The sequence below is a fragment of the Corvus moneduloides genome, chromosome 2 (genome assembly GCF_009650955.1).
Source record: "Corvus moneduloides isolate bCorMon1 chromosome 2, bCorMon1.pri, whole genome shotgun sequence".
In the NCBI taxonomy this organism is placed as follows: Eukaryota; Metazoa; Chordata; class Aves; order Passeriformes; family Corvidae; genus Corvus; species Corvus moneduloides.
In genome coordinates, this window is record NC_045477.1 from 27,055,577 (window position 1) to 27,067,436 (window position 11,860).

Sequence of the window (11,860 nt, forward strand, 5' to 3'; positions counted from 1 at the left end):
AGGAACATGGGCAGGGCAGTCGCTGATGTCTCTGTGCCTCTGTCCTCTGCAGAATGAATAATGGCCCGGTGATAGGGTACGAAGAGGATGTTGGGAGAAGGACAACCTTCCGCCTTTCTTACCCGGAATCCATCTTCTCAGATCCCATCCACTACGACCCTAATACCACTGTTGTTCTCATCGTCTTCAAGCCACGGGATTTGAAGTGGCTTTGGGAGATACTAGGTGGTCAGAAAATAGTGAGTTCAATTATTCTTGCGCCTTGGCTCATCTTGCTACACATCTCTCATGTGAAATACGTGTTTGCTTTTAACAGTAGTGCTCCTAGCTGAGAGGAGCACTGGATCTCCTCCTACTCAGTTTATTTAATATACCTTTTCCAAAAATGCTTTGTTTTCTTTCTAATGCACATATTTGGTTAGTTCCTCACCACAAAGCAGTTTACCTCTGGGAAATACGTTTTTGTCCTCTCCCTAGTGTTGTTTGATACTTTAACATGCGTGCTCCAGACATTTTTCAGATTTTACCCTGTGCACTTGGAGGAATTGCAGAATAATGTTGAAAGTGATCTCTCTCAGGAGGTCTTAAGTCCAAAATCTTTTTGAATCTTCTTAATTCAGGGCCAAGTTTAAAGCCGGGTTCTCAGGGCATTGTCCAGATAAATTTTGTGTCTTTCCAAGGATATTTCTACAAACCCTCTTTCAGTGCTTCAGCACCGTCACAGGAGAGAATTTCTCTTTGTCCTCTCACTGTGTGCCTCTGAGAAGAGTCTGATCTCTCATCTTTCTAAACCCCTTCCAGATAGTTGAAGATGGGCTGAACAAACCCAGCCTCCTCAGACCCTTTTTGTTTGCTGTGAGCTCTGGCCCGTTGGCTGATGTAGCGACCTTCTGCTGTTTGACACACTCTCTTGTGCAGAGGGAAGCCCAGCGTAGGATTTGTGGGACTGCAGAAGGGCAAAGTGCTTGAGAATGGTAACTTCTGTCTGCCTGTTGTCTATGCTCATGCTCATGTGGCCAGCACATAGGAGCATTTATTGCCTCCGGGGCATATTGTTGGTACGTTATCCATCAGGGACCTTTCTGCAAAGCTGTTTTCCAGCCAGCTGGCCACTGCTGCCGCAGTGGGTTATCCTGTTGCAGGAGCAGGTGTTTTTGAACTTAGGGAGGTTTCATCACTCTTCTTCTTTAACCTCATGCCCTTGGAGTTCACTCTGGTTAGAGTTGCTCCAAAACTGAATTCAACTGTTTACAGCTGTCAAAAATGCATATTTACTTGCCTGTTACAGAGTGCAAAGGGCTTTTGGAAGAAACCGGCTCTGAATATGATCTACAAATCGAGTCAAATCAGGATTCTTGATCCCAGCATCACCAGGAAAACTGCTTATGAGTGGCTTCATTTCCCAACAAGGTTTCCTAAGAAGGAGGTATGCTTTCTTCTTTTGTGCCTTCTAGTTTTGTGCAACCAAATTTGTATTTAGAGGCAATTATATCTTTATGACAGTAGACTGTAATGTGGAAAACCTTTTAGGTTCACATTAAAGTAGTTTGCCATTTAGATGGTGCCTAAAAAAGATGAGAAAATGGAATCCAGAAAGAGAGTGGCTAGCCTCATGTGCCAAAAATACCTTTTTATGGATTCTGTAATTGGTATGAAATGAGACTGCTTTCCAGACAGACAGAATGTCTTTTACAAAACTGGGAAAGATGGGCAGGTAATGCAACATGACAGATCCAAAGAGCTTCTAGAAGTAATACGGAGTTTTGAGCTATTGAATGTTGGGTGTTTTACAGTGTTTATTAAAAAAAAAAAAACAAACCAAGGCACACAAAACAACAACAGACAGAAAACCCCAAACAAGCAATGAAACCTCCCCCAAAAATCAAAACACCAAAAATAACCCCACACCCAACAAACAAACCTCCCCAAAACTCCAGCAAACTTGTAATTCTGACACTGCTGCAATTCCACGCTCCTGGGGCCAGGGAATGACTAGGGAACATAGAGGATATTCCAGCCCTGTGCTAGTGATGAATGTCTGGCAGCATCACTGTGCTTACTGGTTTGATCCCAAGCATTGTAATGAGCTAACCAGCAATTTGGACATTAAAATATATTTTAATTATCAGTTCCTGACTGAAAAATGTTCTTGATGAAAGGTAAAGCTTCAAGCTGGAGAATTCCCTCATGCAGTCAGGATCAAGCATGTGCTGCTTAGCACAGGTACAGTTTACTGGGGTCACATCCCCACTTCATCAACACCTAACTGACACGTGTGGAAATGTCTGACAGGCTGTCACTGTGGAGTATCTGCCACAATTTTTTTCTGGTTTACTCTTTCTAATATTTGAGGGAGTGGATTTTTTTTTTGGTGTGCGTGGGGAGGGGTAGGTTCTGTGCCTCTTCCTAAAATTTCTTTCTCTTTTCTCGGCCGAATAGTGGCTTTTTTCTCCCTTATTAACTCTCAAACTGGAATAGCCATTTTGGCTATATGCTTGCTTGGGGCTCTGTGGCATTTCAGCTTCTCAGCTGAGGGTGGGAAGAAAGCAGCATAGTAATTGGATGCTTAACTAATCTCCTAAATGGCCACAGAATGTGCATGGCCTCCATAGATCCAGAAGTGCCTCCTGACTCTTCCAGGGCTGCCCTGTCAGTGAGAGTAGACGTTAAAAGCAGTGCTGTCAGTGAGTCAGAGATGTGTGTGGTGTCAGCTGGTATGGAGTCACAGGCCCGTTGGTCACCCTTTGTTCCTCCTGCCTTTGGGTGCCCCTGCACAGAGTGGGGGTTAGAGTGTGACCATGCCTGGAGCCCCCTTCTGCTCCCTCCATATCCTACTTACTTCATGCAAGGGGTTTTGCAGTCCCTCATCCCTGCGCAGCAATGATCAATCTCAAGCATGCTCTTCCTCCCTTTTCCTCCCATCTCGGAGGTGGGCTGTGGCTGGGAGCCTGCACGTCTGCAGTGAGAGCCTGCACATCTGCAGTGAGAGCCTGCACATCTGCAGTGGCCCTGGCACAGCTTGGTTAAGCTGCAGATCACACCACAGGGGTTCCCATGGGCAGGAAAGTCTCACATTGGAGCCCTCTGTACCGTTGCTCGTCCCTGGGCAGGGCTGGTGCTGCCTTCACTATCCTGTGCTTCAGCCACCTTGGCCTGTGGGAGATGCCAGTGACCACTGTTGCTTTCCCTGCTGTCCCTGCCTTTTCCATTAAACCAGTCTCATGTTCTCAGTGTGCACATTAGTGCATAACCAGCAAGCATTTCTGATTTTTAGTAGAACCAAGAATAAAATCAGATGTGTTGCTGCAGCACCACTAAACTCAGAAAGTGTTGTGGAGTTATTCCAGGGCTATGCCCATTTCCATTAAATAGGCTGAAAAAATTTAATTACTGGCCAAGGATATCTGGATATTTCATGATAGTACCTTTTGAAAGTACTCGATTTTTAATTATATTCTTTTTAGGTGAATTTTATGATAGAGAAAGGTGAACAGAGCTAGTTACAACCTGTGATATTCCTGATATTTCCAAGTAGCGTTAATCCTGACATGTAGCATTCCTGCCATAGTTTTGGAGTCCTGTTTAGTATGGATGTTGCAACAGAGTCACCACTAAGTTTATGATGTTGGACCCCTAGGGCAGAAAGTTATTTTGCTAACTAGCAGGAGCTCTGGGCATAGTGCACATTTTAAGCAGATATTATTTCTGGAGTACTCCAGGAGTTACATAAAGGTACCAGAAATTTCTCCGTAAAAGGTGATAGTTCAAATCTGTGACTTCAGTTAGGCTTAAAAGAGCTGAGAATAGTAACTTCTTCCTGGGGATTTTTGTGTTGTCATATGATACAAAGAAATACAGAGAGTGCATCTGCATTTTTATGTACAGAGTTATCTGGTACTGGTTTGTCTGCTTCTTTTTCAGAGACAAACTGAGCCTTGGGTCAGAGTTCAAAAATCCCATGATTTTCTGCTCAACTTGGAGGTTTGACTGCAGCTACTGAGAGCATATATAGCTCATGTTATTTTATCTAAAAAAGGCATTGGTGCCTGAAAGTTTTGTCCATTTCTGGAGACACTTTTTCACCTTAGCTTCATCTTGGTCCAGTGAAAGAGTTCATCCCTCTCTAATAAAGCTTGCCTTGTTTCCTTCCCCAGATCATATTAGCCTCTGCTGCTACAAAAGAAGTCATGTATCTGAGCACAAGATAGGGCAGATGGTTGCATTGAGTTCTTTTGTGCTTTTGTGAGAAATTCTGACTTTGGGTTAGGTGCTATTAATTTGCACGTTTAAAACCTATTTATGCCATGCTCTTTATTTTACATTGCATTTACTTCTGAACTTACTGTAGGGAGAAATAATTTTATTTACAGTTTTATTTCTTCTAATGGGGATAGCGGGGGAAGGTCTAAAGCAAAATTCTTCTGGAATTTCCCTGCTTTGAAAAAATGTAAATTCAGTCAAATCTGTGTAGTGCTAGCATTCATGCTTTTTTAGTTTGGTGCTATGAAAATTTGGAGCATATCATGTTCTGTTCATCTGGGTCTCCATCATCTAGAAACTTCTGAACACATCTTGTAATTCAGTCAAATTTGAGGGGGTTGTAAATTGTTTTCCAGTGTAGTGAAGCATAACCTGTTTCATGAAAGTAGCTGAGCAGAGCAATGGGGAGACCTTCCTGATGCCTGTTTGGAGGGAAGGGCTGCACTGTGGGCTCAGCCCTCTCTAGAAACCGAGGAATCGCAGGGAAGGCTGACATGACAGACACCCTGGTCATGGGAAACCTGTGGGGGCAGTACCTTGTTCCTTTAGAGACAGGAGGGCATGAAACTGAAACCAAACATCTGTAGAAGACCCGGGCTGGCTGATCTGATTTCCCTTGTCTTTGTTCTTAAGTTCAGTGTTCCCATCAAGCTTCCAGGTATTTATGCGTGTGTTCTCTTTTTGTTTTGTTGTAGAAACCGAAGCATCCAACAACTGGGCTAATTGCCATTACACTGGCATTTCACATATGCCATGAAGTCCACCTGGCAGGCTTCAAGTACGACTTCACTGACAGAAATAGTTCTTTGCACTACTATGGCAATGAAACCATGTCTCAGATGATGCAGGTAACTAACAGTTGTTTGTGCTGAGGGAAGTAGAGCTGGTAACTGGGGAAGGCAATTCAATATAGATAAAAGTATGGACTGCAGGTCAGAAGGGCCTCCCACCTTAGCCTCGTTCAGCTGCTTGTGGGTTAGTGTTGCTTGAATCTCTTCCTCTCTGCTTCTGAAAAATGTAGATACGGATATTTGTGTCCCTTGTGCTATACCATATTCTGCAGTGTCTGCATGACATGTCCATTTGTGTGTTGTGTTTTGCTTAGTTGGTGTTTTCCTTAGGCTGTACAGCTCTTGTCCTAGAGGTGTCTTTGTTAGCACTGTCAGCACACAAGTGGTGGTGTTTCTGTTCATGTTCTCTTTTTCCTTGGCGCCTGCTTGTACCGTATGTCACAGCTGTCAGACTGCTTAAAAGACAGAAAGAAGAGCAAAGGGTAATGGTAGGAGTTAAGGCCTGTGAACTTGTATAGGTCTTGCATAGGAAAAGAACTGAATTTTGGAAACTGAAAGTAGAAAAGGAAAGCAGGTCTTGGAGGAAGGTAGGAAGAGAAGGAACTGCTTCCAGGAGGGGGAAGCCACAACTCAGCAGGAGAGGGAGCAGCAGGAGACTGGCAAACATCAGGCTGGCAAACATTCTCCTTGCTGCTTTGCTATGGCCATACCTCTGTTTTCTTTCATGTCTCTGCTCTTGTATTCAGTTGCCTTCAGCTCTGTATTCCAAGCAACCCCATCTCAGCCCTTCACCTCAGTGTGAAGTTTTCTTTTCCATTTGCCCAGAACATATGGGTACAATTTTCCTCTTCTTCCCTTTGCTGAAGAGGAAGGGTAGAGACAATGCCCATAGGAGCCTCTCATGTTTCTTTCAGAGCTCCTAGATGCCTGCAGTTCTCAGATAATTTTCCTCTGACACTGAACTTGCCTTCCTTTAGAGGTTCCTCTCTGCAGGTGCTTTTTTACAATATACACTGTTTGAATAAGGTTGATCATTAGTTGAATAGATATCCATAAGTTTCCTAAAATCTTGAAACTTCAAAGGAACAAACTACTAAACAAAAATGTTCCCATTAGATTTTTAGTGACATTAAATTGTAAATACCATCCTACATATGTATAATATTCTATGCAGTATTCGTATTATATTCATTTTAATTTATGGGATTCAGTGTCTTAAGTAAATTTACTTTCCTTGTGCTGCCCTCCACTAAGCTTAGTGGTCTCTTGTGTATCCAGGATCTGGATACAGCACAGAAGATGGGTTGGTTTGGGCTTGCTGAAACTATTTGGCAGGATGCATCTGAACTACAAGTGCCTGATGTGCTTTTGAAGAACCTGCACTGAGCTTTGAGAATTACTTATTTTCTGACTGCTTGTGCTGTAAATGTGGTTACACAGTAGTTGTTCTGAATAAGCAGGGTGAGGAGTTGGGAGGCTTAATAATGGAAGGACTTCTGTGAGACCACATCTCACCCATTCTTAACCACCGAAGGATCATCCTTTTTCGTTGTGTCCTTACGGAAATACCTAATCTAGTTTTGAGCAACCTGTTTTCTTGGGAAACTGGGCTAAGCCTTTGCTAAGAAGTCTTTTCCCTAGACCTTTCCTGTTCTTAGCATCTTCCAAGTATCACAGGTAATAGAAAGGAATAGCCAAGGGATGCTGCTGGTTATAATTTGATTTTATAATTTATTTTATTATTCCCTCACATCTCTTTAGAATGAATATCACAACATCACCGCCGAGCAGAAATTTTTGAAGAAGCTTATAGACAAGAACTTTGTGGTCAATTTGACGTGAAAGCTGAATGGAAAATACAAAGAACAATCACTATTTTCAAGATCTGAGAAATTTTTATTTTTTGTATGACATTTTTATTTTTTAAGTGCAGCATAACTGTTTACTGTTTAAAAAGAGCCCAGAAACCTCACCAAGGCAAAAGCTTCTGAGCCTGAGGGTAATGGACTGTTGCAAACAGAGTTAACTGAATTTCTGTGAAGCTATTTAATAGTGGGAAAACCATGAAACTTTCAGCTGAAAGTATCAGGGATACATAAAAATGTGATGCACATCGCTTACTTATCAGTGAGAACTCTTTCCAAATTATTAATTCTCTGGAATACCTTTGTTTCTGATATTGTCCTCCAAAAGAGTTCCACTGTCAAGAGACTGAGGTGACCAGTGTTTAATCAGTAGATGGATGGTAAAGTTGTGACTGTCTTGTTGTATGAAAACGGCTTTAAAACTATGCATCTAAATCATTACTGTGTGTTTTGGAGGACGGGGAACATACAGACTGTACAGGTTTTGTTCTGCCATACTCCTGAGGAGAGGATGTCCACCTTCAGCCAAGCAGCCACAGCTTCTGCACTGACCATCAGCTCTGAACTTCTGTCTGCCTTTTCCAAAGGCAAACTACTACTCTGCCTCCTTTGTCTGATTTGTGGAGATGTTGGTGTTGATGTTGACAATGCTTATGTTGTATCCATTTTATGGAAAAATCATACTCCCTGTGCTGTGCATCCAGTAAATTTTACAGTTGCTTGACTTAAAAAAGAAGGAATATGAAGACTGAAGAGTTGTCCGAACTACCTACGTGTCAGTCCCTAGACCACAACAGAAACATGAGCTGGGATAGAGATGTTCATGCCTGAGTTTAGAGTCAATGCTTGTTGGAGTCCTAGTTCTTCAGGACAGGAGCTCATGTGTTATTTTGTTTGCTCCTCAAAAATTGAGGTGGTCTTTCCCAAACGAGGACAATCTCCTTCCTCAGATGCTGTAATGCATCAATGCAAGCAAGGAATACTCCCATCTTTGGCAGTAGATTGTGGTGGGGAATATCCAGGATGTACCTCAGCTGAATTATCATTCGGCATCTGTTTACCTCTTCTGTCTTGACATTCAAGTTTAAAGTGTGTGGCTGAACTAAATAATTTAGGAGTGGGAACTTACTCGAGATTTTAATTGAAACATTTAAAGGGATGTTTATGTTTCCTCTATTGGTTTGTCTCTGACAAGCCTGTGAATAAATTAAATTTGCCTAGGAAGGCACTTGACAACTGTCAACAACAATATGCTGTTCTAGTTCTCTCACAGGGCACGTATATAAAGTTTTTATTTTAATTATAGCAGAATTGCTGGAAGATTTTGTGATTATCAATCACACCTGAAGAGAAAGTACAAAGAAGTCCACTTAAAAAAAAAATCCTTGAAGTTGGTAGAAATATCTTTGTTGCTTTTAAATAAAATTATATAGGAGTATGTTTAGGAGTAATGTAAACAATTGCAGTATGAACACAAACCATGGTATTTGTTACTTACAGAAGCTGAGGATTGCGAGAGTACTGAACACAATTTTTTTTTTTGCTGCAGCAATGTAGAGGAATAACCATTGAAGCAACCAAAGAGTCACCTTTCTTGTGGGGTGCAGTAGGTGTTTAAAAAAAAACCAAACAAAAACCACAACCACCTTCCCATAGTGCTCATTTCCATAGCTCCTTGGCTCTGCCATTTGGGAATTAGGGAGGGCAGTATGATTTGGAGAGGTGCCACAGCTGAAGGGGAGGAGGCTTGTGTTTTCACCCAAGGATTCCTGAGCTTTGGTCTATTTCAAGCAAGTTGGACATACCTGAAATAACTCCAGATGTCAGAAAAATCTGTGGCATGGGGTGGGGAAGGATGCAGGTGTGTCCCATCAAGGGACAGGCGCTGCCATGGTGTCTTGTCAGCTGCGTGTCCCTTGGGTGCAGCTGCAGACCTGTGTGCAGCGTGGAAGGTGGGAGTGTGGAGGAGAGGGGAGTGCGTGGGAGGTCCTGGGGGACTGGAACAGGTGATTCGTGGTGGAAATGAGGAAACCACAATTTCTTCACCAACTGGCTCTTACTTTTTTGTATTTATTTTTTCCTGGGACTTTGAAGACGTGTTTGCTTGAAAATCTGAATCCAAACAGGTGGGGCTTCACGTAAGAAAATAGTGACAGTACTGTCTTTGTCTCTGCCAGCATTTCTTTCTACTGGTTACTTCAGTTAATTAAAAAGGTTTGTATGTGATTCTGCAGCCCCAGACCTACAGTGATATAAACTCCTGATAACAGTAATTCCACGTGAAAAAGCTGCTGTGGCAAGGCTTTTTGCAGACATAGCAGTGTTCTCCAAGCTCTTGTTGCAGAGGAGCCACTGGTAGATCTTAGACTGTGTTGAGAGCCGAGGCTGGCAGAAGTGGGGGGCTGCCCCTTCACCCTCACAATCCACAGCTGCTTCTAGAGCTGGGGCCCCTGACTCTGCCAGTGGCTGCTGCCACAATCCAGCTGCATCCATGTAACATCTTGCAGTATGCTGTCCAGGAGGACATTTTTCCAGGGTAGCTGCTGAATTTGTTCCAGACTCTGTGAAGAGAGTTCTTGTGATGGTGCAGGCTGCATCCCTGTGTTTCTCCACCCCTGTCTCCAGTTGCAGGAAGTGAGTAGGGAGCTCTGCTTTTGAAGATGCGATTTTCTCCACTTTATTTCATCTCCAGAGATGCTTTTCCCACTAATCTAAACTGATTCCTTCTCCTAATTTTTCTAGCAGGCTTTCTGCTTTTTGTGGGAGGATGGGATTTGGATTCTAACTGTAGCAGAACAAACAAAATAGTTGAAAAGAAAAAAAAAGCTTCATGGCAAACAAATGGTGTCTCACAAACTCCCTGTACTTAAAAAAAAAAAAATCCCTTTAGTCTATTTTATTTTTGCCACATCAGCTTTTTGGCCTCCCCAAAATATTTTTTTAAGTGATGTTTTTAATTTAATATGCTCTCTACAAGCATTTATCCATATCAGCTGTTTCTTTTTATTTCTTAATAAGCCTCCCCATTTGTATGACTGACTTAGTTTTCAAATTAAGCAGTATTTCCAGGGATATTTTTCCCCCACTTCTGTGCTCCTGGCAGAGATGTTGAGTCCATCACAGTTACTGTTCCAGGTTGACTGGGAAATGTTTTGAACGAAACCTGTTCCCTTGGGACCAAGCCAAGAGCTGATGCTGCTGATAAACCCTGGGGTATTCAGTTTTGGTTTTTTGAGTTTTTTTTTTTTTGAAAGCCCAGCTTGCAGGCCAGTAGTTTTTCTCCTCAATAATAAGCAGTGAGCCAAGTAATGAACTTTTCTCCCCACAAGATGTTCTGTAGGATCCCATGTACACCAGCCCTGTTCCACCACCTGCTTCACGCACGTCATTGCTGCTACTCTGCCTCGAGGACAGGTCTTGCTTTGGCACTGACTTCCTTCAGGCAGGAACATCCATGTGTGGTGTGTTTCTCAGCACTGCTCACAGATCAGTGTCTCTTCTGTCTGGGCACACGTTTTCACAGGTGTTTGCAGTACCAAAGACTTGGGGCTTTTAGAATAAAACAATAATGCTAACACCAAATATTTAGATCGTTTCTGAGAGTGCGCTGCTATTAAGACTTTGTTTTTCCCTTTTTGCCATTCCTGAAAATGAAATCTCTGCACTGAAACTTCCCCTTAAAAGCTCTCCAGGTTTTTTTTATCACATGGGGAGTGAAGCTGCTAGTCTTGAATCCCAGGGTGCTGCCAGCTTTATTTCTGTGTGTGATAATGGTGTAACTGTGTAGGTCCCCAGTGTCTCCCATCATTTTTCTATCTGAAGTTGGATGTTTTCCTCCTTTCTTATTTTCTCCTGTTCTCTAGCAGCCTGCTGAATTTCTAGACAGCATCATCTTACAGAAAAGGTGCTTTTGCATTTTATCTGCCACCCATCTCAGAATGCCGCACTGTCAGAAAGACCCAGCTCTAAGATCTCAAACTATGCACAGAACAGGCAGGATGACTGACACATGTTGGCTGAAAGCTCTGTTTGGCTCAGACTTTCAGGAGGTTTCTTTGTTTTCTGTTAGGAAACTGTTTTTTCCTCTGCTGTAATAATTGAGGGAAGTCACAGACTATTGCACTAAATATGAATCTGAGAGTGCCTAAAATACGCTACTAAATGACATTTCCAGTGATTATATAGATGATAATAATACAGAATCACAACTTTGGTGTTTAATTAGCGCGTGGTACTTCTTGTTTCCAATGCCATACTTTCCTTTTTAACAATGCCCTGGGAGGTAGCATAAATGCCTTCACTTTCAAGTGGACTCTGATTTTTAAGAACATACAAAGCTCAGCATATGTTTTTGGTATTGGGAAATGCTTATTTTATTTGCCATTTGTCTTAAGTTTTATGTGCCTTTAAAGTGCCACCTGTATTTTGAAGAATTCTTAAGAGTTGTTTCAAGTGAAATTTTGAATGCTACAAATGGAAGGAGTGAATAAACTGTTTCCTGTGAATAAACTGTTAAAGACAGTGCCCTCAGACTTATTTTTGCAAGGGCAGTGCTCTGTGTGTGTGAGTGCGGGTGTGTGGGTATGCCCAGGGCCATTACTACTGCTGTGTAAAGTACATGGTGATGTCAGATACAATATGAAGTTTTGGAACAAACTTCAGTGCTTCATAGAGCAAACAGCTGAAAGTTCTTGAACCTAGGTGGGCTGAGTTTTACTGTGGGTGGAGATCTCACTCCAGGCTGAGTACAACCAGAGCTGGGACATGTTTTTTTTTTTGTAAGATCAAGAGCAGCATCCTTGTGATTTGAAGTTTTTATTGTTTTTTGAATCTTGCTTGTCTTATTGTGGACTGTAAGGGGAATGGTAAAATAAGAGATGTAGAACAAAGAAGATCGTGTGTGATAAAAAATTTCAGAAAGTGAAAATGGCTTTAGATGGAAAC

At 42.2% G+C, this 11,860-nt stretch overlaps 1 protein-coding gene across 9 annotated transcripts in view; it reads left to right on the top strand.

Annotated features, from left to right (window-relative positions):
• Positions 1-11,440, top strand: part of ST3GAL6 (ST3 beta-galactoside alpha-2,3-sialyltransferase 6) — a 42,910-nt gene extending 31,470 nt beyond the window's left edge. For all 9 annotated transcript variants that reach the window (XM_032098618.1, XM_032098624.1, XM_032098619.1 and 6 more), the window contains 4 exons: positions 53-239; positions 1,289-1,426; positions 4,956-5,108; positions 6,813-11,440. In XM_032098618.1, coding sequence (XP_031954509.1) covers positions 53-239; positions 1,289-1,426; positions 4,956-5,108; positions 6,813-6,893 — 559 coding nt within the window. In that variant the 3' untranslated portion in view covers positions 6,894-11,440. The remainder of the gene's footprint in view (positions 1-52; positions 240-1,288; positions 1,427-4,955; positions 5,109-6,812) is intronic.
• Positions 11,441-11,860: the final 420 nt, after the last annotated feature.